General features: G+C 38.0%; 1 protein-coding gene across 1 annotated transcript in view; it reads right to left on the reverse strand.

The window, feature by feature from the left end:
- The window catches only part of LOC131903389 (vomeronasal type-2 receptor 116-like), a 43,184-nt gene extending 32,446 nt beyond the window's left edge, over positions 1-10,738 (reverse strand). Inside the window, exon 1 of the mRNA XM_059253937.1 lies at positions 10,542-10,738. Coding sequence (XP_059109920.1) covers positions 10,542-10,738 — 197 coding nt within the window. The remainder of the gene's footprint in view (positions 1-10,541) is intronic.
- Positions 10,739-27,646: the final 16,908 nt, after the last annotated feature.

Here is a 27,646-nt window from a genome sequence, read left to right on the forward strand (position 1 = left end):
TCAGATGCAAGTATAACCAACAGAATGCAAGAGATGAAAGACAGGATCTCCGGCGTTGAAGATACAGTAGAAGAAATAGATTCATCAGTCAAAGAAAACACTAAAGCCAACAAAGTCATGAACCAAAATGTCCAAGAAATTTGGGACACCGTGAAAAGATCAAACCTATGAATAATAGGGATAGAGGAAGAAGAAGAATACCAACTCAAGGGCACAGAAAATATATTCAACAAGATCATAGAAGAAAACTTTCACAACTTAAAGAAGGAAATGTCTATGAAGATACAAGAAGTCTGTAGTACAACAAACAGACTAGACCCAAAAAAAAAGTCCCCTCGCAACATAATAATTAAACAACTAAATGTACAGAATAAAGAAAGAATATTAAGAGCAGCAAAGGAAAAAGGCCAAGTGACTTATAAAGGCAAAAATCATCAGAGTAACACTCGATTTCTCAATGGATACTTTGAAAGCCAGAAGGACCTGGACAGATGTAATGCAGACACTAAGAGACCATGGATGCCAGCCTAGACTAATATACTGGCAAACCTTTCAATCATCATAGACAAAGTGAACAAGACATTCCAAGACAAAGCCAGATTTAAACAATACTTATCCATAAACCCAGCCCTACAGAAAGCACTAGAAGGAAAATTCCAACCTAAGGAAGTCAGATACACCCTCGAAAACACAGGCAATAGATAAAGCCACAGCAGTAAACCCCAATGAAGAGAAGTACACACACATTACCACCAAAAAATAACAGGAATGAACAATCACTGGTCATTAATATCCCTTAATATCAATGGACTTAATTCACCTATAAAAAGACATAGGCTTACAGAATGGATATGAAAGCAGGACCCATCTTTCTGCTGCATACAAGAAACACATCTCAAATTCAAAGATAGACACTACCTAAAAATAAAAGTCTGAGAAAAGACTTTCCAATCAAACAGTCTTAAGAAACAAGCAGGTGTAGCCATCCTGATATCCAGCAAAATAGACTTCAAACTAAAATCAATCGAAATAGATCAAGAAGGCACTACATACTCATCACAGGAAAGATCCACCAAGATGAAGTTTCAATTCTGAACATTTATGCCCCAAACACAAGGGCACCCACATATGTAAAAGAAACATTACAAAAGATTAAACCACATATAAAACCCCACACATTAATAGTGGGAGACCTCAATACCCCACTTTCACCACTGGACAGATCTCCCAAATCGAAACTTAACAGAGAAATAAAGGACTTAACTGATGTCATGACTCAAATGGACTTAATTGATATCTGCAGAACATTCCATCCTAACAAAAAAGAATATACCTTCTTCTCAGCACCCCATGGAACCTTCTCTAAAATCGACCACATACTTGACCACAAAACAAATCTCAACAGATACAAAATAATTGGAATAATCTCCTGTGTTCTATCAGACCACCATGGTCTAAAGTTAGATTTCGAAACAACAAAAACTACAGAAAACCTACAATCTCATGGAAACTGAATAATACTCAACTGATTCACCAATGGGTTAAGGAAGAAATAAAGAAAGAAATTAAAGACTTCCTAGAGATCAACGAAAATGAAGACACCACATATCCAAACCTATGGGACACTATGAAAGCAGTGCTAAGAGGGAAATTCATAACACTAAATGCCCACATAAATAAGTTGGAGAAATCTCACACTAGTGACTTAACAGCACACCTGAAAGCTCTAGAACAAGAAGAAGCAAAGTCTCCCAGGAAAAATAGACACCAGGAAATTATCAAAATGAAAGCTGAAATCAGTAAAATAGAAACAAAGAGAACAATACAAAAATTAATAAAACAAAGAGTTGGTTCTTTGAGAAAATCAACAAGATAGACAAGCCCTTATCCAAACTAACCAAAAGAAAGAGAGAGAGCATCCAAATCAACAAAATCAGAAATGAAAAGGGGGACATAAAAACAGACATTGAGGAAATCCAGAGAATCATCAGGTCATACTTCAAAAAACTCTATTCCACAAAACTGGAAAATCTAAAAGAAATGGATAACTTTCTGGATAGGTACCACATACCTAAGTTAAATCAAGACCAGATAAACTATTTAAATAGTCCAATAACCCCTAATGAAATAGAAACAGTCATTAAAAGTCTCCCAACCAAAAAAAGCCCAGGACCAGATGGTTTCACCACAGAATTCTACCAGATCTTCAAAGAAGAGTTAATACCAATACTCTCTAAATTGTTCCACACAAGAGAAACAGAAGTAACATTACAAAACTCCTTTTATGAGGCTACAATTGCCCTAATTCCTAAACCAAACAAGGATACAACAAAGAAAGAAAATTACAGACCGATCTCCCTCATGAACATTGATGCAAAAATACTCAATAAAATACTGGCAAACGGACTCCAAGAACACATCAAAACAATTATCCACTATGATCAAGTAGGCTTCAATCCAGGGATGCAAGGGTGGTTCAACATACGAAAGTCCGTCAATGTAATACACCATATAAACAAACTTCTCACTAGATGCAGAAAAGGCATTTGACAAAATCCAACACCCCTTCATGATAAAGGTCTTGGAGTGATCAGGAATACAGGGAACATACCTAAATATAATAAAGGCAATTTATAGCAAGCCAACAGCCAACATCAAATTAAATGGAGAGAAACTCAAAGCTGTCCGCTCTCCCCATACTTATTCAATATAGTACTTGTAGTTCTAGGCAGAGCAATAAGACAACATAAGGAGATTAAGGGGATACAAATTGGAAAGGAAGAAGTCAAGCTTTCCCTATTTGCAGATGACATGACAGTATACTTGAGCAACCCCAAAGATTCCACCAAGGAACTGATACAGCTTATAAACACCTACAGCAACATAGCAGGATACAAGATCAACTCAAAAAAATCAGTAGCCCTCCTATATACAATGGACAAAGAAGCTGAGAAGGAAATCAGAGATACATCACCCTTTACAATAGCCACAAATGACATAAAATACCTTGGGGTAACACTAACCAAGCAAGTAAAGGACCTATATGACAAGAACTTTAAGTCCCTGAAAAAAGAAATTGAAGAAGATGTCAGAAAATGGAAAGATCTCCCATGCTCGTGGATAGGCAGGACTAACATAGTAAAAATGGCAATCTTACCAAAAGAAATCTACAGATTCAATGCAATCCACATCAAAATACCAACACAATTCTTCACAGACCTGGAAAGAATAATTCTCAACTTCATATGGAAAAACAAAAAACCCAGGATAGCCAAAAGAATCCTGTACAATAACATAACCTCTGGAGGCATCACGATCCCTGACTTTAAGCTCTACTATAGAGCTACAGTAATAAAAACAGCTTGGTACTGGCATAAAAGCTGATATGTGGACCAATGGAATCGAATTGAAGACCCTGACATTAATCCACACACCTATGAACATATAATTTTTGACAAAGAAGACAAAAGTGCACAATGGAAAAAAGAGAGCATCTTCAACAAATGGTGCTGGCATAACTGGATATCAACATGTAGAAGGCTGCAAATAGATCCATATCTATCACCGTGCACAAAACTTAAGTCCAAGTGGATCAAGGACCTCAACATAAATCCAGCTACTCTGAACCTGCTAGAAGAGAAAGTAGGAAGTAGTCTTGAACACATTGGCATAGGAGATCACTTCCTAAATATAACACCAGTAGCACAGACACTGAGAGAAACAATCAATCAATGGGACTTCTTGAAACTGAGAAGCTTTTGTAGAACAAAGGATACGGTCAACAAGGCAAAGCAACAGCCTACAGAATGGGAAAAGGTCTTCACCAACCCCACATCTGACAGAGGACTGATATCCAGAATATATAAGGAACTCAAGAAATTAGACATCAAAATGCCCAACATTCCAATTAAGAAATGGGCTATAGAACTAAACAGAGAATTCTCAACAGAGGAAACTAAAATGGCTGAAAGACATTTAAAGAATTGCTCAGCATCCCTAATCATCAGGGAAATGCAAATCAAAACAACTCTGAGATACCACCTTACGCCTGTCAGAATGGCTAAGATCAAAAACACTGAAGACACCTTATGCTGGAGAGGATGTGGAGCTAGGGGAACTCTCCTCCACTGCTGGTGGGAATACAAGCTTGTACAACCACTTTGGAAATCAATATGGCACTTTCTTAGAAAATTGTGAATCCATCTCCCCCAAAATCCAGCTATACCACTCTTGGGCATATACCCAAGGAATGCTCAACCACACCACAAGAGCACTTGTTCAGCTATGTTCATATCAGCATTGTTTGTAATAGCCAGAACATGGAAACAACCTAGATGCCCTTCAACTGAAGAATGGATAAACAAAATGTGGTACATATACACAATATACTCAGCAGAGAAAAACAATGACATCATGAGGTTTGCAGGCAAATGGATGGATCTAGAAAAAATCATCCTGAGTGAGGTAACTCAGACTCAGAAAGACAAACATGGTATGTACTCACTCATAGCAGGATACTAGATGTAGAACAAGGATGACTGGACTGCTACTCACATCACCGGGGAGGCTACCTGGAAAACAGGACCCCAAGAAAGACATGGGGATCACCCAATGACGGAGAAATGAAAGAGATCTACATGAACAGCCTGGACATGAGTGGGGATAATGTAAGGCAAGGGTCGAGGGAAAGAGAGCTTGAGGGAGCGGGAGATCCCAGCTGGATCAACAACAGAGAGGGAGAACAAGGAATAGGAGACCATGGTAAATGAAGACCACATGAGAACAGGAAAAAGCAAAGTGCTAGAGAGGCCCACAGCAATCCACAAAGATAACCCGTACAACAGACTGCTGGCAATAGTCGAGAGACAGCCCGAACTGACCTACTCTAGTGATGGGATGGCCAAACACCCTAATTGTCGTGCTAGAATCCCCATCCAACAACTGAGGGATCTGGATGCAGAGATCCATGACTAGGCCCCAGGTGGAGCTCTGGGAGTCCAATTAGCGAGAAAGAGGAGGGTTTATATGAACGAGAATTGTTGAGACCAAGGTTGGATAAAGCACAGGGACAAATAGCCAAACGAATAGAAACATATGAACTATGAACCAATGGCTGAGGGGTCCCCAACTGGATCAGGCCCTCTGAATGGGTGATTGGCTTGATCTGTTTGGGAGGCATCCAGGCAGTGGGACCGGGTCCTGTGCTCATTGCATGAGTTGGCTGTTTGAAACCTGGGGCCTATGTAGGGTTGCTTGGCTCGGCCTGGGAGGAGGGGACTGGACCTGCCTGAACTGAGTCTACCAGGTTGATCTCAGTCCTCGGGGGAGGCTTTGCCCTGGAGGAGGTGGGAATGGGGGGTGGGCTGAGGGGAAGGTGAGGGGGGGCGGGAGGGTGGAGAACAAGGGAATCTGTGGCTGATATATAGAACTGAATTGTATTGCAAAATAAAAAATAAATAAAAAATAAATAATTATCAAGTAGAATATCCCCAGGCAACATCAACAACAAAAAAAATACTCAATCAAATAATTGCAAACTGAATCCAAAAACACATCAATAAGATCATCCATCATGACCAAATAGACTTTATCCCAGATTTTGAGGGATGGTTCAACATATGAAAATCAGTCAGTGTAATCCACTTTATAAACAAACTGAAAGAAAAACACCACATGATAATCTCATTAGATGCTGAAATAGCGTTTGACAAAATCCAACAACTTTGATGATAAAAGTCTTGGGGAAAGAAGCAATACAGGGAACATATCTCAACATAATACAGGCAATGTACAGCCATCCTACAGCCAAAATCCAAGTCAACAGAAAGAAACTCAAAGCAACCCCATTAAAATCAGGAAGAAGACAAGGCTGTCTATTCTCTATATCTACTCAATATAATATTTGAAGATTAAGAGCAGTAACACTGTTGAATTAGATCATGAGGTTACAACTACATACATACACACACACACACACACACACACACACACACACACACACACACTGCTACACACAGAGATACTCACATCCATACAAAGATACATACATAATACAGTAACATATTCATTTACACACATTCCCATACATACTAAGACACACAGAGAAACATGCTGTCACATATAGATAGAGAGACATATACACCCAAATAGACACACAAAAAGAGAAACAATCAAAATATACCCAGGCCCACACAAACATACATGTTCTCAGAAAAATACACATAGGGAGAGATACACAGATACAAACAACCACACTGAGAGACATTGACACAGACAAATTTATGCCCACATCCAAAGACATACCAACAGACACACCCATATACACCAACACAGACATATGTATGTGCAACCACTACACAGAAACATGCAAAATACCCACATAGGCACATGCAGACACATACACTGACAAATACAGATACACAGGTAGACACAAATCTACATATACGTAAAGCAACACAGATACATACACAGACACACAGAAACACACAAACATACATCCATACACAGTGAGATGCATCCATTCACATACATGAATATGCATGTATGCACTGTACTGAATCACAGCACAATTTCATGCATAATTACTCCTCAGAGCCTAGATTCGGGGCAGAATTAGCTAAGGATACTTGTGAAAACCATCTCCTACACTGATTATAAGATATTTCATAATTAATAAATGAGGGCTCATCTTCTCAACATGGAGAGCATTAATGACTAAGGGCTGATATGTTTTCAGTATTAGGATGAGCTGATATTATTTGAGGCTTTGTAACATAATCACTGATTTTCATGGATAAATTGGTTCTTCCACTTAATTGGCTTTGCATTAGAGACTAAAAACAACATCTATATGTACTTCCTCAGAAAGAAAAAAATGTTCAAAAATCTTTCCATTTGGTAATTATTTCTTAATACACTAGATTTGCACATCTGAGAGACTCTTAAGCACTATGACATTGATGACACCAAATATCATCCAATAGAAGAAACACTACCTTCATGAGGCTAATATCAGGTTTTTCCTATTGTCCATTGGCTGATTATCTTTTTGATGACAAAGCATCTCATGCAGAGCAAGGGATACAGCATACTCAGAATTGTATACATCATAACTTCCATCACTAATGGCCATGTCAATAGTCTGGAACATTAGCCATTCCAATGAGGCATTGGATGAGCAGTTTTTCAGTGTCTTACACTTAGATGCCAACAGTTCACAGTTAAATTTTATTCCCCAGACTTGCCAGGTATTCATCTGAGTATTTGAGATGGGTCAATGTCCAGACAAAAAAATTGAAACCAGAAATCAAAGGATGGTTTTGTGCAAAAGCTAGAGTCCCAAGGGATGAGTCAAGTGTGAATCTTCTCTTACTTGTAGTGACATCCCACTGTGAGGTGGTGACTCATATTCTCTGTATACCTAGAGAGTCCCACATACAAAAGCTCAAAGCTAGAATACTGTTTGTGTCACCATAAATAATTACTACATTCATGGATGGTGTCATGATTTGGTTATAATACACTTCAGCTTTTGACATGCTGCCCGGTATCATGCTCACAAAGGTGAAGCAGACTGTATTTTTTTCCATGTCTCTTCTCAAATGTGAAAGAAATTGTATAGCCTGATCATTGTCTAAGATAGACAGCCCAATCCAGTTCTGGTTGAAGTGAAGCATCAAATAGATTATGGCCAGGAGTAGAGATGTGTCTTTGGGGGCCATCAGATACAGATATGGAAACTGATCATGATCACACAGGATAGGATGGAAGGGTCCATAAGTAAGCTAAAGGAACTGGGACACAGGGAGTATCATGGGGTATCATGCACTCCTAAAAACTTATAAACACTGGTAAACACTGTTCTGCTAAGTATTCTAGAAAATCTCCTTCCTTGTTACTTCTTCCCTCATCTTGTTTCACACAAGGAAATGTGGAAGTCCCATCAAGTCTCTGAATTGTACCCTTGAACTACACAGTTTGACATAAGTGTGATGCCTGTCTCCTCCTCACACTCTTCTTAGAATCTGGGAATGGTACCAGTGGAGACAGGATTTCCTGCAAAATCACCCTCAAAAAACTCATCTGCTGGGATTTGTAGAGGTCCAGGAATGTCCCAATGATGACAGATGCTGCCAAATAAGTTCATAAAGTTCATGAGAGTGCATCTCCCATTTAAAAAAAAGATGGGACGTTGCATTTTCCACAGAGAGGGCTGTCAACTCTGTTTTTTGTGAGCTTGCTCAGAAGGTAAATACAAGGGCACAGTCCTTGACCAAACAGTAAACCTGACCTTGAATTCCTTTTGAAATTATAGCACATGACATGTGATGCATGAGCCAAGTTTCTGGTAATTTTTATGAAACAGACTGAATTGGATAAAGTATTCAAAGAATGACTGGTGAATGCACAATAATCTTTCTGGGGCAACATTTGGCTCCTGTACTTATAATTCATTATAATTAGTGGGCAATGTAGTTAACATATTCTTTCATGTCCATCCTCATCTTGTTCTTTTTTCTTTCTGGTTTGTCTATTACGGGCACAAAATGTTTTTTTAAAAGATTTATTTTTAAATAAAATTAAATAACAGAGTATATTTGGTAAATATATGCATCTGTGTATGGACATGAGAACTACTCATTTATGCCATAAAAGGATAATGGATTCCCTGATTTTGAATGACACTTGGCTTTAGACTGGACTGGCCTCAAATGCACGGCAATACTCCTACTCTATTTCCTGAATGCAGAGATTAAGGGCATGTACCACACTATTGGTCATCTATTTTATGTTTACAGAGGTGTGTTCAACGTACTCCCACTTGGTATATCTGACCAACATAAAATTTTCCTACAGAAAGCACCTTTTGTGTACATTTCCATATACATATGCACAACATTAGCATATTACTGAGAACTAGGAACATCTGGAAATTGCAATGAGATTTGTTTGTGCCAATATTACATGTTTGTATAATAAAAGATTATAAAGTATATGGAAAATGTTTATGAATTTTGAAAATAAAAATAGTCTAAAAGTTAGTAGGAATAGAAAAATACCATTTTGTGTTTATGTGTATGGGAAGAATAATAACTCCCATATCTTCTTACTCGTTTCATATCATCTGACCAATAAACATCAAACTCAAACATACTCTTTCATTCTGAGTAATTCACTCAGAGTTAAATACAATCTATTTTCCACTTAGAAATTGTACCACTGTGGTATCTTTATGAATAAATACAAATGTTTATCTATGCATTTTTAAAATAAAAAACATCTTAGAATATTCTTTATTACCACATGAAAAAATGTCATTGAAATTTTCAGTACCAGTCAACCCAGAATTTGAGAGTATAACTTATGAATCTCAAACACCAACTCCTGCACACTAAACAATAAGAAACATGAATGCCTTGAGCTGTTACTGTTGCCTACTGGACTAAAGTGCTATGTTTGAAAAAAAACTATCAATAATATACAAAATCAAAATGTATATTATGCCCAAATTGGTAAAATGTGCAGCTATAACTAGTAAAATTACAGAAAGAGAAACATAAGGGGTAAATATAAGTGTTAGAGAATAAACACCTTAGACAAAAAGAGAAGAAATGCATGCTTCTTAAATAATGTTAGAGATGTGCTTGTATGTAACTATTTTCAAGTGTAGCCAAGAATCACATGCCACAGCTGTCACTCAGGCAAGTGACAATGAAAGTAAGCAGTCATATGAGGGAAGAGGGGGATCTGTGATTGGTATGTAAAGTGAATAAAAATTTCTTAATTAAAAAAAGAAAGTAAGCAGTCACCACTATTAGTTATAGCCTCACATTTCAAAGAATGCAAACATATCGTTTATAGTCCACACATTCCTTCTGTAGCCTATAAAGAGAGTGAAGAACTAGACTATGAAATTAAAGGTCAGTTGTTACATATGTCTATAAGTGAAGTACAGGGAAACAGGAACACATATGAAGTTCACAGTGGACAGGTCTCCACTTTTATTCTTGATGCAGCTTTAGAAGGCACAATGTGACTACGTGAAGAACATCTGAGAGAGTAACTGAATAGCCATGTAAAAATTCTCTGGAGACAGGGTTGCTGCAAATATTATTTGTCCTAGCACATGCATTAGGAGTGACATAGTGATCAAAGGGTCATCACAGACTCTACTTGACAGTCATTTACTTACACTCATTTAGAATGATAATCATTGAATAGTGGGTTTCTTTCAGTGAGACATCTCCAGCTACTGTGCTGTGGAAACTGTCAAGAGGAGGGCTATATGTGATGGACAAGATACAGAGTCCTTTTTTGCTCAGCCTCCAGCGTAATAAGTAGGAGGCTAACTGGGAGAATAACAAAACACTCTTTGGACAAATTAAAAGTAGAAAAATAGCATTGAGTCTCTAAAAGAATCTGGAGTTGTTTCTTGGTGTGCAGATTGGGTAACAGGACAAAAGACTCAAAGTAATGCTCTGACTCTCATCTTCCTACCCACCTACATCACACATTTACAAAGAAGATACAAAGAAACTTACTGTGTATTCAGAATGTAGTTGAAATAATCTTTCTCAACATGCTCCTCCACAGCCCTAAGGAAGAAGATACAACCTGTCAACAGGTCTCCATCCTTGTCTTTATTCTGCTTCATTCTCCAAAAGTACCTGGGATGAATGAAACTGGACACAAGAAGTGGAATGTTCATGAGGAAGAACAGACAAATCAAAGTGAACATCTTTGTCTTACTTGACACCTGGGCAGTGTGCATTGTGAAATGCTATTAAGATCAACACATTATATGGGCACCCATATATTTTCATTGCTTTGTTTCTATAGCCAAAGGAGGGACTACTTATAAATTCATGTTTTCTTTTTCTCCAGATGGTCCCTCCCCTCTGGAAAATCTTGGACACTCTCTTCCCTGGGGCTCTGCATTTGATGTCCATGTGATTAAATTTGGTTTATAAACATATATGAGGAGAGTTCAGGAAGTTTTATGACATCACTCATAGTTGTGGAAATTAAGGCTCTTTGGAGGATGCCAGTTTGGGAAAATTTGATCCCAGGACTGCCTGAATAATCTGTTTATGTTAATGCCTTTAGAAATGATGTCAGTAGATTTTATTGGATGATCCACATTGAGACTTGCAGTGATGGTTCAGGAGGGACTCACAGTCAGAATTCATGGATACATACTGGGAATTGTATCACAAAGTCCCTGGTAGGCAAAAGCAGCTTGATGTTTAGAGCAATTGAGTTACACACAGTGTGCACAGGACCTACACCTGTGACAGTTAATTTCTAACCAAATCCTGTGCTTCCACTGTGTTGAGAACCAATAATCAGACCAAATTCCAAAATTTCCTTAATCCTGCCATTTTAATACTATCCAGCTAATCACAGAACCACTGTTACATTTATAGCATTACAAAAATGTTTTTAAATGTTCAAAAAGATCCATAGAGATCTTCTGTCCTACATTTCAAATACTAAATAAGATCTCTCATTCCTCCTCTACATCAATCATTATTAAAGCGTAGATAAGGTGAATATTTGATTTCTAAAACATCATCTTTGTCCCCAAGCCTCAGTTCTCGTAGATCAATTTCTTGTGTTGACTCATTTCTTCTGCTTTATATTTGATTTCCTACATCGTTTTATTTCATTTTACAATCTAATTTTAAAATGCTGTGAAGAAGACTTTTTGAGTATCTTAGAAGCAAATAACAAATGGGAAGTGGCCCTGTGTTTAATGTGTAAATTGTTCTTATAACATTTTCCTAGTTTCCTATTATTGTTTGCACTCTAGAACCTGCCCTGCCAGTGTGAGAGTGTTCTGATGAGTGTGGGCCGATCATCTTTCAGTGGGTGTGGACCGCAGAGAAAGCAGAACAAAAGTAGGGCACTTCTTTGCTGTGGTTAGCGATGTGTCTCATTTAGTATTTGAGATGATGTACACATGGCTATTGTTCTTATCTGGATCTTATTGTTTATTCAATCATAAACATTTAAAGAGTGCGTGACCTCTGGTTTTGTGATGAGCTATCCTGGGAGTCTAAAATGTGGAAATAGAGGAATGTGACAGGAAGAGTCTTTCATAGGAAGACAGAGAAAAATCACCTTCATGAAGGGTGCAAATAAAAATTCCAGTGGTCCAGTTTGGGCATGGTATCCAGCTTTGTTTTGTGTGTATAATTATTTTTTTAATTAATATACTTTATTCCGGCAATTCACACATGTATCATGTGTCCTTTGGTGGTATTTTCTCTACTCTTGCCCACATCTACTGCTCAACTTACTACTTATTTCATTCCTCAGTCTAAGTAGTTTCCTTCTAACTTTCTGATGTTTGTGTGTTTCTATGTGTGCATATTAAATTAATGAGACAGTGTAATATTTCTTTATATTGGTTTCACATGGGAACCCATCCTTAGGCCTTAAATTCTCAAATAATGAATATGGTGATGTTTTATTTGTGCTGAAATGTGATTTTATTTGTATGTTAATAAATAAAGTTGCCTGGGGGTCAGAGCTAATAACAAGGCATTTAGCAGAACTCTGGCGGTGGTAGCACACGCCCTTAATCCAATCACATGGCAGACAAAGTCTCTGTGTTCAAGGACACAGCCAGCGTGGTGACACACGCCTTTAATCCCAGTACCAACCACAGAGACCTGGAGGTCTGTATAGACAGGCAGTGATGAGGAAGTCATGCGGTTGAGTTAAAATCAATGAGAAGGCAGAACAGAAAGGAAATAAAAAGACAGGTCACACAGGAGAAGGTCTCTCTCTCAGGGGAAGAATGGCAGCAATTGGTAAGCTAAAGGCTATTCGCTAATGCTCTTACCTCTTGGGCTTTTAACTCTTTATTTGGCTCTGTGTTTCTTATTTAATAAGACCGTTTAGAATTACATCTACATAATAACTCTCTTACTTTTTTGTGTAAAATGTTTGCATACATGCACACACACAAAAACATGCACATGCACACAAAAACTCACAATCACATACACATAAACACATAGACACACAGATATATACAATTGTATCTAAAATCTGTGAAAAGTCTGAATTTCCAGAGTCTGTCTATTTAGGTAACATGGATAACCTACTAATTTGTCCCCAATACTTGTTAATGACATCATTTAATTCTTCCAGGCTGCAGACATCTTTATTAGGTGTAAATAAACCTGTTGAGGATTTCCTCTGAATTATGTCTAAGAGAAGTCAGGACTCAGTAATCTTATTTGTTTAACTTCATCTTTGGTTCCAATCATTTATGAATTACATAGAATCAATTTGTTTAAATTTCTCTAAAATCCATGTATACAGTTTAGTTAAAAATCACTGTGCATATATTTAAGTGTGGTAATTCATGAAACAAAACTTTCAAAATTCTAAGAATGCATGGCAAATAGCAATAGTGAATCTTTGTACATATGAAAATAAAATCAAAATTTTAGCTGAAGTCTTTTCTTTATTTCCTCATCTTTTGAGAATCCTTATGACTGATTCCATATCTAGCAAATTCTGAATAACAGTGAAATAAATCCAGGCAGACAAATATATATGTGCTATGCTGACTCATGTGCTTTCAGAAGGTTGCAGAAGGTTGCATGAAAGGTGTGGATGGACCATAAGATATTCCTACATTTACTGACTGAAGTAACTATATGTGCTTACCACAATGGAGCCCTCATGTTCAACTCACACTAGAAATATTCACTGTTATTCCCACAACTCCTATGTGCTCATTAATTTATTATAGGTCATATTTTAGTCACCAATTTTCACAGTGATGGGGGACTCCCATCTTTACTATGGTTTTCCCTTTATATAGCTAAAACAATTGAGTGTACTTTTATACTCATGTTGTCTTTCACAATTTGAAAAAATTAAAGTTAAAATCTAACATTGGTTATGAAGAAGTCAGCATTTCTAATATTTTAATGTTGGCCATGGACTTCCTTTAAACTGCATTAATCATGTTGAGATATGTCCCATTTATCCCTAATTGTCTCCATGACTTTTACAACTAAGTGGTGTTGGATTCTTTCAAAGGCTTTTCTTCATCTCATGAGATGATCATATGTTATTTCCTTTTTTGAGGTTGTTTATGTGGTAGATTATGTTGATTGATTTTCTTGTATTGAACCATCCCTCCATCTCTGGGAAGAGGCTGACCTTGATCATGTTGGATCATGATATTTTTGATGCATTATTGGATTTGGTTTGCAAGTATTTTATTGAGTATTTTTGCATCTACTTTCATAAGGGAAATTGGACTATAATTTCTTTTTTTGTTCAATATTTAGGAGATCTGCATATCAAGGTAACTGCCTCGTAAAATGAATTGAGCATGGTCCTCTGATCTCTGTTTTGTGGAGTAAATGTTTGAGTATTGGTGATAACTCTTCTTTGAAAGTCTGCAATAATATTTTATGACCCAGGCTTTTTTTTTGGGGGGGGGACTTTTAATGATAGCTTCTATTTTACTAGGGATTATAGGTCTATTTAAATTGTGTTTATGATCTTGAGTCAACTTTTGTAAGAGGTACATATTGAGAAAAATGCCTGTTCATTTTAGATTTTCCAGTTTGGTGGAGTATGTTTTTAAAAGTATGTTCTTATGGTTCTCTGGATTTCCTCAGTGTCTGTTCTCTTCCCCTTTTCGTTTCTGAATTTATTTAATCTCTATTTTGTTTCTGTGTCTTTTACTTAGTGTGGATAGTGATTTGTTTATCTTGTTGATTTTCACCAAGAACTAGCTCTTTGATTCCTTTTTTTTCTATGTATAGAGCACTTTGTTTCTATTTTATTGACTTCAACCCTGAGATTGATTAAGTTTTTATATCTACTCCTCTTGGGTTACATTATTTCATTTTGTTATTGTTCTAGAGTTTCCAGGTGTGCTGTACTGTTGTTAGTGTGAGATCTCTCCAACATTTTTATGTAGCACTTAGTGCTATGAAGTTGCCTCTTATAGCTACTTTTCTTCATGCCCCACAAGTTTTGTATGCTGTGTATTCATCTTGATAGAATTCTAGGATGTCATTATTTTTTTTTCATTTTTTCTGTCCTGGCCTATTTCTCATTCACTGGAGAACACTCCAGTTTGCATGAGTTTGTAAGATTTTGTTGTCACTCTTGTTGTTTGTATCCAACTTTAATTCATGATGGCCTGATATGATGCAGGAATTTATTTCAATTTTCATGTATCTGTCGAGAACTGCTTTGTTTCTAAAAATGAGGTCAATTTTGGAGAAAGCACCATGAGGTACAAAGAAGAAGATATATTCTTTGGGTGAAATGTTCTGAAAACCTCTATTAGGTCTATTTGGTTTACAGCATCTGATATCGACAGTATTTCTCTGTTTAGGTTTTGTCTGCATGGCCTGTCCATTGGTGAGAGTAAGGTATTGAAGTCTCCCACTATCAATGTGTGGGGCTCAATGTACGAATTTTAAAATACTGGGTTCTTTTACAAACATGAGTTACTTTGTATTGGAGCAGAGATTTTAAGAATTGAAATGCTATCCTGGTAGATTTTTTTTCCTTTGATGAGTATGTATTGTCCTTCCCCTAAGAGCTTTGTTTAGTGGTTTGAAGTCTGTTGTATCGGATATTAAAATGGCTACACAAGCTTGCTTCTTAAGTTCATTTTCTTGAAATATCTTTTTCCAATTCTTTACAATGAGTTAATGTCTGTATTAATGTTGAGGTGAGTTTTGAGAATGCAGCAAAAAGATGGGTCCTATTTTCACATCCATTCTGTCAGTCCCTGTCATTTAAATTGGGGAATTGAGTCCATTCATATTGAGAGATTTTAATAACTAATGATTACTGATTCTTGTTACTTAGTTTTGGGTGCTGTTGATGCTCTGTGTGTGTGCTTCCCTTATTTTCTTTAATAGTCTAAGATTGTTTAATCCCTCTGTCTTCGTGGTAGGCATTTTCCTTCTATCACTTTCTATATGTACTTACTTAAAGATGGATATTATCTGTAACATAATGGATAACCATGCCACCATCAACAGACCCAGAAAGGCTATCTAACAAGTAGGGCTCAAGGGGGTATATGATTCTCCCTGGGAAAGGGAGATAGAAGAGATTTTGTGAACGGGCTGGGTGTGGGTGTGGGTGGGAACAGGAAGTATCAGATTGGGGTGTATGGAGGGAAATAGCATTGAAAAAGATGACTGGAAAGTGGAGGAAACTTGGAGTCAGGTAGAAACCTGGTGAAAGGGAAATTCATAGGAATTTGTAAAGATGACCCCAATTAGGACACCTACCTAGAGCAGATACATATCCTGAACTGTCCATCTCCTATGGCCAGGTAAGATTTCCAGTGGAGGGACTGGGATAACAACCCAGCCACATAACCATTGACCTACAGTCTTTCCTGCCTATGTAATGTGCTGGGTTAAGGGTTGTACAGAGATTGTGGGAATAACAAACCAATGAATGGTCAAGCCTGAGACCCATAGCAAGAGAGTGAGCTCACTCCTGGCACTGCCTGGACCACCAGGACCCAGAGGCTGGATGGTCCATAGATCTAGGATAGAAATAAACATGACTACAGAAAAAAACAATGTCAATATAATGTGGTCTTATAATCACAGATTTGTACCTAACCCAAGTGATTTCAGAGAGGTTTCTTCCATTAACTAAAGGTACGGATGGAAAGACCCACAGACAAACATGATGAGCTCATGGAATCCTGATGAGGAGAGAGAGGAAGGATGGTAAAAGCCAAAAAGATAAAGAACATCACAAGAAAACCCACAGAATCAAATAATCTGGCCTTGAAAGAACTCAGAGTCTGGACCAAGAACCATGGAGCCTGTGTGGGACTGACCTCGGCTCTCTACATATATGTGACAGTAATATAGCTTGGTCTTCTTGCAGGATTCCTAACAGTGGGAGACCGTGTTGTCTCTAACATTTTGGCTGGCTTTTGGGGACCTATTCCTCAAACTGGAGTGCTTTGCTAAGCCTCAATACAAGGGTAGATGTTTACCCTTATCTCACCTTGATATGCTAGATTTTGTTGATATCCATGGGAGGTCTGCCACTTTCTGAACAGAAATGGAGGAGTGGATTGGAGGTGCAGGAAGGATATTCTGGGGAGAGAATGGGAGGAGAGAAGAAAGGAGAAACTGCAGTCATCATGTAAAATAAATAAATTTAATTAAAAAACACACAAATGATAAAACAAAAATTTGAAAGTTCACTGGTTACTTTTTCTAACGATGTGCCCCTTTGTTTGTGTTCAGGAGTGTTAGGTATTTATCATGTGCATATGTGTGTTTGTCTGTGTGTATATGTCACATGCATACAGCCACAAGAGCCAGAATATATTGCCAGATACCCTCGGAATAGAGATACAAGAGGTATAAGCAGCCCTGTAGGTCCTGGGGAATAGAACCCTGATCTTCTAGAAGAACAGCAAATGCTATTAACCACAAAGCTACCTCTTCAGGATGGTACAAGGAAATATTTACCTAAATAATGAACTGCAATTTTACCAAAACTTGAAGAAATGGGTTCCTTAAAAGTCATAAATGATAGAAGTTAGTGGTAAAATTAAACAAATAATAATTTTGATTACAATCTTCTCTTAGGCATATTAGAATTTTTTAAAGGGCACATGAGGTTTATATACACACAATTGATTAGTACTCAGCTGGTACTATCATTTAATTCACTGAGAATTAAATGATACAATTATCAAGAACAGGAACAAAATAAAACATCATCAATTCAGAGAAGGAAAACCCTTGTTATTTTACCTTTAGCTACAAACTTAAATGTGAGGGGTGTGTGTGTGTGTGTGTGTGTGTGTGTGTGTGTGTGTGTGTCTGTCTGTCTGTCTGTGTGTGTGTCTGTGTGTGTGTGTGCACGTGTGTGTATGAAAAGAGCCCGGAGAGATTTTTTTCAGGGTTAAAAAAGTCTGATAGTTTTGGACATGTAAATTACATAGCCAATGATAAGAAAATTACAGTAGATGAATAAAAAAGTCAATCATTATGGGGAGCACCAGGAACCCTAGGGAAGAGGAGGAGGAAGGATTGTAGGAGGAAGAGAGGTCAAGGACACTATGAGAACATGGTATTCAGGCTCAACTAAGCAGGGATCACAGGGGCTCAAAGAGACTAAAGGAGCAGTCACAGGGCCTCCATTGGTCTGTGCTAGCTCCTCTGCATACATGCAGAGGTTGTTTAGCTTGGGATGTTTGTGGGACTCTTAACAGTGGGAGATGCATGTCTCTCTCTGACTCTTTTGCCTGTTCTTGAGACAATTTTCCTCCTACTGGGTTGCCTCATCCAACCTTGATAAGGGGGTTTATGTTGGGTTTTATGGCATCTTGTTGTGCTGTGTTTGTTTGACCTCCCTGAGAGGCCTGCTCTTTATGAAGGAAAAAGGAAAGCAATGGGTCTAGTGGAGAGAAGAAGTGTGGCCCGGTGGCCAGAAGGGATGGAGAGAGGGGAGGCTACTGTTAGGATGTATTGTTTGTGGGAATAATAATAATTAAATAAGAACTCCAGGATAACACACAAAAAAAAAACAGGGGAATGAAGTGAATAATACACTTCAAGACCTAAAATGGAAATAAAATCAATAATAAGAAAAAGGACCAAAGTGAAAGATCTCTGGAAATAAAAAATTTAAAAATTCATGTGGGAAAAAATATAGACAAGCTTCACCATCAGAATGTACCATTCCAACTCAATTTTTTACAGAACACCAGAGGAAAATTTTCACATTCATATGGATAAACAATAACAAGAAGAAGAAGAACATAAACAAAATAGCTGAAATAACCAAGAACAATAAGTGAACTCTTGGAACTCTTACCATCCCTGATTTCCAGTTGTACTAAAAATCTATAGTAATAAAAACAGCATGATACAGTCGTAAATAGATACAGGTTGGTCAATTGAATCAAACTGTTGATTCTTTTTCTTCTGGAGCTCTCAGGTGGGCTGTTAACTTGCTAGTATAAGATTTCTCCAGCTTCTTTATGTGGGCATTTAGAGCTCTGATCTTTCCTCTTAGTACTGCTTTCATAGTGTCCTATAAGTTTGGATATGTTGTACATTCATTTTCATTGAATTCAAGGAAGTCTTTAATTTCTTTCTTTATTACTTCCTTGATGCAGTGGTGATCCAGTTGAGCATTATTCAGTTTCCATGAGATTGTAGGCTTTGTGTAATTTTTGTTGTTCTTGAATTCTAACTTTAAGCCATGGTGGTCAGATAAAATATGGGAGGTCATTCTAATTTTTTTGTAACTATTGAGATTTGCTTTGTAACTGAGTATGTGGTGAATTTTAGAGAGGGTTCCATGGGGTACTGAGAAGAAGGTATATTCTCTTCTGTTTGAGTGGAATGTTCTGTAGATTTCTACTAAGTCCATTTGAGTCAAAACCTCTGTTAGTTCTCTTATTTCTCTGTTAAGTTTCTGTCTGACAGACTTGTCCATTGGTGAGAGTGGGATGTTGAAGTCTCCCATTATTAGTGTGTGGGGTTTGATATGCAATTTTAAGCTTTGGTAATGTTTCTTTTACAAATGTGGGTGCCCTTGTATTTGGGGCATAAATGTTCAGAATTAAGACTTCATCTTGATGGATTTTTCCTGTGATGAGTATGTAATGACCTTTTTGATGTCTTTTGATTAATTTTAGTTTGAAGTCTATTTTGTTAGCTATTAGGATATCTACACCAGCTTGCTTCTTAAGTCCATTTGACTGGAACTTTTCCCAGCCCTTTCCTCTGAGGTAGTGCCTGTCTTTGAAGTTGAGGTGTGTTTCTTGCATGCAGCAGAAGGATGGATCCTATTTTCATATCCATTCTGTTAGCCTGTGTCTTTTTATAGAAGAATTGAGTCTATTGATATTAAGGAATATTAATGACCAGTGATTATTAATTCCTGTTAATTTTTTGGTGGCAGTGTGTGTGTGTGTGTGTGTGTGTGTGTGTGTGTGTGTGTGTGTATTTCCCTTCTTTGAGATTTGTTGGTGTGGGATTATCTATTGCCTGTGTTTTCATGCATGCATCATCTAACTTTCTTAGGTTGAAGTTTCCTTTGTAGTGCTTTTGTAGGGACGAATTTGTGAATAGGTATTGTTTAAATCTGGTTTTGTTATGAAATATCTTGTTTACTCTGTCTATGGTGATTGAGAGTTTTGCTGGGTATAATAGTGTGGGCTGGCATCAATGGCTTCTTAATGTCTATTCAAGACCTTCTGGCTTTCAGAGTCTCCATTGAGAAGTCAGGTATTATTTTGATGGGTCTGCCTTTATATGTTACTTGGCCTTTTTTCTTTACAGAGCTTAATTTGTTTTCTTTATTCTGTATGTTTAGTGGTTTGATTATTATGTGGTGAGGGTATTTTGGGGGGGGGAGGTCCAGTCTATTTGGTGTTCGGTAAGTTTCTTGTATCTTCATAGACATTTCCTTCTTTAGGTTGGGAAAGCTTTCTTCTATGATTTTGTTGAATATATTCTCTGTGCCTTTGACCTGACACTACTATTATTGTTATTGTTGTTGTTATTATTATTATTATTATTATTATTATTATTATTATATCCCTATTATTCTTAGGTTTGGTCTTTTCATGGTATCCTAGAGTTCCTGGAAATTGTGTGTTATGACTTTTTTGGCTTTAATTTTTTTTTGACTGATGAATCTATTTCCTCTATTGTATCTTCAGTGCCAGAAATTCTCTCCTCCATCTCTTGCATTCTCTTGGTTTTGCTTACACCTGTAGTTCCTGTTCATTTACTCAGTGGAGGGTAGTCAGGCCTGCCTGCAGGAGTCCTGCCTACTGCCATGCGACTGGGGCTGCAATGGGTGGGGATATAAGATCATGGGTTGTGCCCCTGGGCCTAATGCCTAGAGGCTGAGGTGATCAGCTAGGAGAACAAAGATTCACCTCTTGGTCCAATCAGAGCTGGTGGAGTCCATGTCTCAGGGAGCAGCTGTGGTCTTAGGGGATGGGTGGGTTTGAGCAGTGGAGTGGGGCTTGTTGGTTACAGGGTCTGGTGAAAGTCAGGCCTGCCTTCAAGGGTTTTGACTACTGGCCTGCACCTCAGGCTGCAATGAGTAGGGGTATGGGGGCATGGGTTGTGCCACTGGGCCTAAAGCCTAAATGCTGGGGTTACTGGCTAGGTGAACAAAAACTCACCTCAAAAATTCTCTTTTTAGGTCTCTGTCCCATTTTAGCTGGACAATTTGGTTTGATTGTGTCCACTTTATTGAATTCTTTATATTTTTGGATGTTAATCTTCTATTGGACATGTAGTTGGTAAAATTTGTTTCTCATTATTTGGGCTGCTGCTTTATCTGATGATGGTATCTTTGCCTTAAAGAAGCTTTTAAGTTTCAAGAGGTCCCATTTATTAATTGTTGTTCTTAGTGCCTGTGCTATCTGTGTTCTATTCAAAAAGACATCTTCTGTGACAATGCATTCAAGGCTATTCTGCACTTTTTCTTCTATCAGGTTTAGTGTATCTGGTTTATAGTTTTTATGATGTGAGTTTTGTGCAGGGTGATGAGTATGGATCTATTTGCAATTATCTAAATGTAGACATCCATTTTGATCAATACTATGTGGTAAAGATGCTGTCTTTTTTCCAATGTGTACTTCTGACTTATTTTTTTAATCAAAAATCTGTTGTTCATAGGTGTGTAGATTCATGTCCGAGTTTTCAATTCAATTCCATTGATAAACGTGTTTGTTTTTATTCCAATATCATGCTGTTTTTGACTAAAGTTCTGCAGTACAACTGAAAATCTGGAATCAGGAGACCTCAATCAGCTCTTTTATTGTTCAGGATTGTTTTAGTCATCCTTGGTTTTGTTCTTCTACATGAAGTTGAGAATTATCCTTTCAAGATTTGTAAAGAATTGTGTTGGAATTTTGACAGGGATTGCATTAGATCAGTAGATTACTTCTGCTTGGATAGCCATTTTTACTATGTTAATGCTACCAATCCAAGAATATGAAAGATATTTCTATCTTCCTTAATAAAAACTGTTAGATTACATTTCTAAAGCTAGCCACCAAGGTCATTTCCCTTATTTGGGCACTTTCTCCTCCTGACGTTGGCTACTAAGGTCCAGCTATCAAAGTATTGAAGTCTGGAAATCAAAAGTTTCCTTTTGGATGCCCTAATTAACCATTCCAATCAAAAAATTAAACACCTCATCCTAACATGGGGTTTCCCCTTTTAGCTCTATAAACTGCCATTTGCCTTCAGACTACATCTGTCTCCTCTCTATCCAGATGCAGTACTTTTTCCCACCCCACCCCCAGGCAACTGATATTTTGTTTGTGCTCTAACAACTAAAGCTTACCTAGAGATCAGAGTATGGAGCTAGTGACTAGAGGCCCGGCAGTGGTGGCACATACCTTTAATCCCAGCACTTGGGAAGAAGAAACAGGAAGTGATATGGTAGGGTGGAGAAAGGAATATAAGTTGGACAGAGACAGGAGCTTGGCCCTTATAGGCTGAAGAGTTGGTGAGGTAAGATGTGAGTGGCTGGCTGTTCCTTTGTCTCTCAAATCTTTCAGCATTTACCCCAATATCTGGCTCTGGGTTTTTATTATTAAGATCAATTAGAATTCACCCCACATCTGGCATCCAACTTGTGAGACATGAACTCACAAAAAGCCACTCATCTGTGGCTTGCAGCCACCAGCACAGACTAGAGCTACACATGGCCAGAGTCAATAACCCAACAGCTAAGGATTTCCTTTCTGTTCCCCAAGCCCACTGAATAAGTCTGGAATTTTTTTCAATTGTAGCCTGTCTGCTGCAAACTTCACAGTCACATGGGCTCAAAATGCTGCTGAAGTTATCCCCTCTCATGATCAGCCACCTCTACCTTTAGGCAGCTCCCACCGCACAAGTTTCTTGCTCACGATCTCCTGTGTGCATTTTTCAGATAACAGGTTCTCTCTCCTGGTGGGTTGTAGGTTTTCCCTGGACCCCTTTCTTGGGCTACTGTCACAGTAGGTAGCTGCCTCACTTCACCATCATCTGAACTGTAATCTTTGGCAGATTTGGTGAGACAACTGGAAATTCTCAAAGGCAGAGTTAGTTAAAAGAGAGAGTTTTTCCCCACATTAAAATGGGAAACTATTAAAATGGAGGGAATTAGGTTTCTGTATGACAATACACTGGGCAGTTTGGAAATGGAGCAACTAAATGAGAGGATAATTAATTTAGATGGGATTTATATAGTGTCAATTATAAATATTATCTCTTTGATCATTTTTGTCTTATCACTAAAAAAATAGTTAATATGAGTGCCAAGATAAAAGTTTTAGAAAAACTAATTAAAACAGATCATAGAGATATTCAGACCCAGAGCGAGTAATTTAAAGGAGAACCAATCTCAGCATTGCATTATAAGATTGAGAGGAACAACCTAAGGTTTTCAAACAACCAACCTTAATTTACCCAGTAACTTTATAAGAACTGCCAAATGGTAGATATCCTCAAGGGTGAGTAAGAGCTTAATAGACTCCTGTTCAAATGTTAGATTTAAGGAGATTCAAGGAAGCAATAGTCTCATATGGTGTGCATTCACCTTTTGTAAAACAGATGTTAAACTTGTGGTCAACTTATAATAGAACTCTCTCAAGACTGGAGAGGCTTGGTTACAACAATCTCAGAGCCTGGTCCTCAATTACAATGGAAAGATAAGGCTAAAACCATTGAACAATGAAGTAGGGCTACAGGCATGAAAATCTCCCAAGACCAACCTCTTGGAGAGGGAGATTATGCTGATGTACAAAGCCAATCTCTACATGATGACTACACCTGGCTTTATACCATTCAGGAGCCTTGAATGCTTGGGACAGAATTGAAGAAGTAGAAAAAAAAACTGAATCATTTACTAAAGTCATACAGGGCCCCAAAGAAACCTTCACTGATTTCTTACAAAGATTGACTTTTACTAGTAAATTTGTCTTGCAGAAGCTAGATAAATAATAATTGAATCTCTGGCTTTTGAAAACACTAATGCACAATGCAAAGGGGTAATTAGGCGATTAAAGTTAAGATCAACACCCTTAGAGGAGTGGATGTGAGATACAATCAATACTGAATCTGAAAATCATGATAATCTTTAGATATGAGAGGTGATTTCCAAAGGTTTGAAGACAAAATGAAATATCAGGTGTTTCAATTTCGGTAAACAAGGTCACCTAAAGAGGGATTATAAACAGGTCACCCTAGAAATAATGCTTTTTCTAAGAATAATCCAAGCAGAATGTCCCTCCCTTCTTGAGTATGCAAGAGATGTGGCAAAAGCAGACATTGGACTAATGAATATAGATCAATAAAGGACAGACAAGGTAACCCTTTGCCATTGGGGAATGACTTGATGGGCCTCTTGAAGAACCCCATGTCAAATTCAGTTCAGTCATTCTCTGTTACCATGGGGGAAACTCCTTCCCAGAGTAATTAAAGAACATAATTAATGCCTATTGGAAAAAGCCATATGCTCTGGATGATAGAACAGCTATAGAAGATAAAACATAATTTTCAGGAGAAACCATGAATCAAAATTGATAAAGGTTCAATTTGAATAAGAAAAACCCTCTTAATTAGAAGAGGTGACAGTTCATCAACCAGCATGACCATTCAATTTAAACTAACTTCTATGACTAACAAAAGTTTTGGGTTTTTTTATCAGATATAACTTACCAAAGGGAACCTCCCCAAAATTAGGGTTGGGGAAGGGCTTTGTTTTTTGTCTTTTCCGAAGAATGAAGGCATCCAGCTAAGGAATCTGAAGAACACTGGACAAATGAGACATCTGATGAAAAAGGAAGAAACATTCAAAGGAAATGTTGCAAAAAAAAAAAAACCATTAAATTGGTCTATTAGTATATCACATCTCCAACAGGATAAGATTTCATAAATCTTCCTAAATGTTTGTTTTGGCTGTTCTTTATGGACATATAATGCAAATGGTCTTTTTGTAGTCCCAACTAACTTGAAAATTAAAACTGGCTGGAAATGAAGTGTGACTCTCTCCATCTCTAAATCCAAGCATGTTTGTTAAAGTAAAATCTAAAATCTCTGTCTTATGTCTGAAGAGTCACCTGATATGGGACAGAATAAAAATCAAAATTAAGGACTGTTCTATTCAAACTAAGCTCATAATTCTTTTGGTTTTGTCTGTTAACACTTTTCATAAGGTATAAATATATCTCAACATATTTATGTGTATATATATACATATATATATAAATTGTTGTCATAATATTAATGGTCATATAGAGTACTGAATAATTCTAGAAAAAGGATTCATTTAACTTCCTGTATATCATTTCAGGTTTTGAGTCTCTATCAGGAAACTAGGAATTAAGTTTTATACTCTGGATGTTGTCATGATATATTGTGTCCCCCAATATATTGTGCAGCCTAATAAAGCTTATCTGAGGATCAGAAGAAAAAGCCAGTCCCTCAATTAAACATAGAAGTCAGGCAATGGTAACACACACCTCTTATCCTAGCATTCAGAAGGCAGAGATCCATCCAGATCTCTTTGAGTTCAAGGCCACATTGGGAACAGAGCCAGGTGTGGTGGCACATGATATACCTCACTTTCAGTGCACTCTCATCCCTGACTCCCTACAATCCTGGACCATTCTTCCAATAATTCTCTCTCCCCATCCCCCCTCCTCGTGTGTGTGTGTGTGTGTGTGTGTGTGTGTGTGTGTGTGTGTGTCCTCTTCACTACCTCTCTCTATCATGTTCATTTCTATTCATTTTGGTTTTTTGACCCATCGAGATTAACCAGGGCCCATCAGTGAGGATGTGGGTTTGGTGCTATGTATTGGAGCCTGGTGGTTTCTCAGAGGAGACACAAGTAAAGACAGTGATTCCTCTTCTCCTAAAATCTATCCATAGCCACAGTTGAGAGCTATAAGGGTGGGGCCCTGTGAGTCTCCCCCCTTCCTAGACTGATTGTGACTAAGGCAGGTCTTGAGTGTGGGCAGTGCAGATAAGACAGTTGCTCTGGGTTACTGATTACTCTAGTTGTGTGGAGTCTGGAGAATGGCAGGTCATGCCCATTCCCCCTCTTCCCTTTCTTATTTCCTTCCCACCACCTCTTCCTCAGTGTTCTCAGAGCCTTAGATGGGATGGTGTAGCTGACTTGTTTAGGGCTGTGGCCATATACATTGTTTATTTTCTGCATCTGGGACAGCAATGGGTTTCTGCATTTTTTAAAAATAAATTTCCTATGTTTTATGTAAAAACAGCTTTTAAATGATTCCTGGAAGACAAAGTTCCTTGAGAGTTAGCAAAATGGCAATGCCACCATCTAGCAGTTACAGGAGTGCAGCACAGGGTGAATTCAGCACTAGGCTGTAAAAGGACTGAGTGACCACTGATTTCCTGAGACACCCATTTCCTCTCAAAATCATGAGCTCCTGAAATGTCTTCCCCCAAGTCATTATTGTTAATAGTGTAATTCCGGATAATTGCCTGGTAATAGTGGAGGTCTGTGAAGGAAGGATAAAGATGGCTTATTAGAGTAATTCATTTGTATAATGATGAAAATGATTATCCAGCTTCCCAGTAAAGCTCTCTAGGGTGAGTTACTGTGTTTAAAATATAGAATACTTTTTATATAAGAGTAGGGTGTGCAGCTGGGTTTCACTTTTACCTTAAATAGTGCTACTTGTATGGAGCATTTTATTTTAATTCTTCATTTTCTTTGATTGAGACATCCGGCTCCTCTATTTGGTCTTCAAACCTGATACTGTCTCCTATTTGATTTATTTTATTATTAGGCTTATTGCATTCTCCATTTCCTGTTTCATTTCATTTTGGGTTTTTTTCGGTGTTTCTAGCTATTTATTGAATTTATTTTCATATCCTGCATTGTCCTCTTTTCCGTCAGGCATTTGCTGTCTTCTTGCCCATCAATCATTTTATACTTACCTCTTTGAGTTCATTAACGTGCTCTATATGCTTTGACCTCCTTGAACATGACTCTGGTTTTTCAGTTCTGTGTCATGGATATCATTTAAAGTGCTTTTCTTAAGGGATACAGCTAGGATCTGAGATTTGAGTTAAGGGCATTTTGTCTTCCTTTTCATTTGTTTTGGGAATGGGACCTGATCACCAGAATTAGGATGTTGTCTTTTGCTGTGCATTTTTAACCCAGGAGGCTGTTACCCCAAGATGAGAAGTTAGGAAGGAAAATTTGTATCCGAAAGGGTCAGAACCCAGGGTGGGGGTGCAGCGTCCTCCTAGATGCAGTTCTGGTCCAGGCTGGCAGCAAGCATGTGGGGAGGCTGTGCAGAGCGGGACCAGGGCAGCCTGACAGCTGGAGCTGTGTGGAAGGCAGCCTGAGACCGAGTGGGAGGGACGGGTCTCGGCAGAGCAGGGACATTCGCCCGATTAGAGGAGAGATGGTAAAAGAAAATACTTCGACGGATTTGGAAAACTAATTTGGAAACTAATTAAGAAAGGGAAAGCGCCTGGCGTGGGCGGACTTAAAGGAACCACGTAACCGGAACCGGCGTGTAGTGGGCGGGGCCAAGGAGACACTCTCAGGACCCAGGCCAGAGTGACAGGAAATTCCACCATTCACTGTGGGACCTGGGAGA

Source organism: Peromyscus eremicus, chromosome 1 (genome assembly GCF_949786415.1).
Source record: "Peromyscus eremicus chromosome 1, PerEre_H2_v1, whole genome shotgun sequence".
NCBI classification, from domain to species: Eukaryota; Metazoa; Chordata; class Mammalia; order Rodentia; family Cricetidae; genus Peromyscus; species Peromyscus eremicus.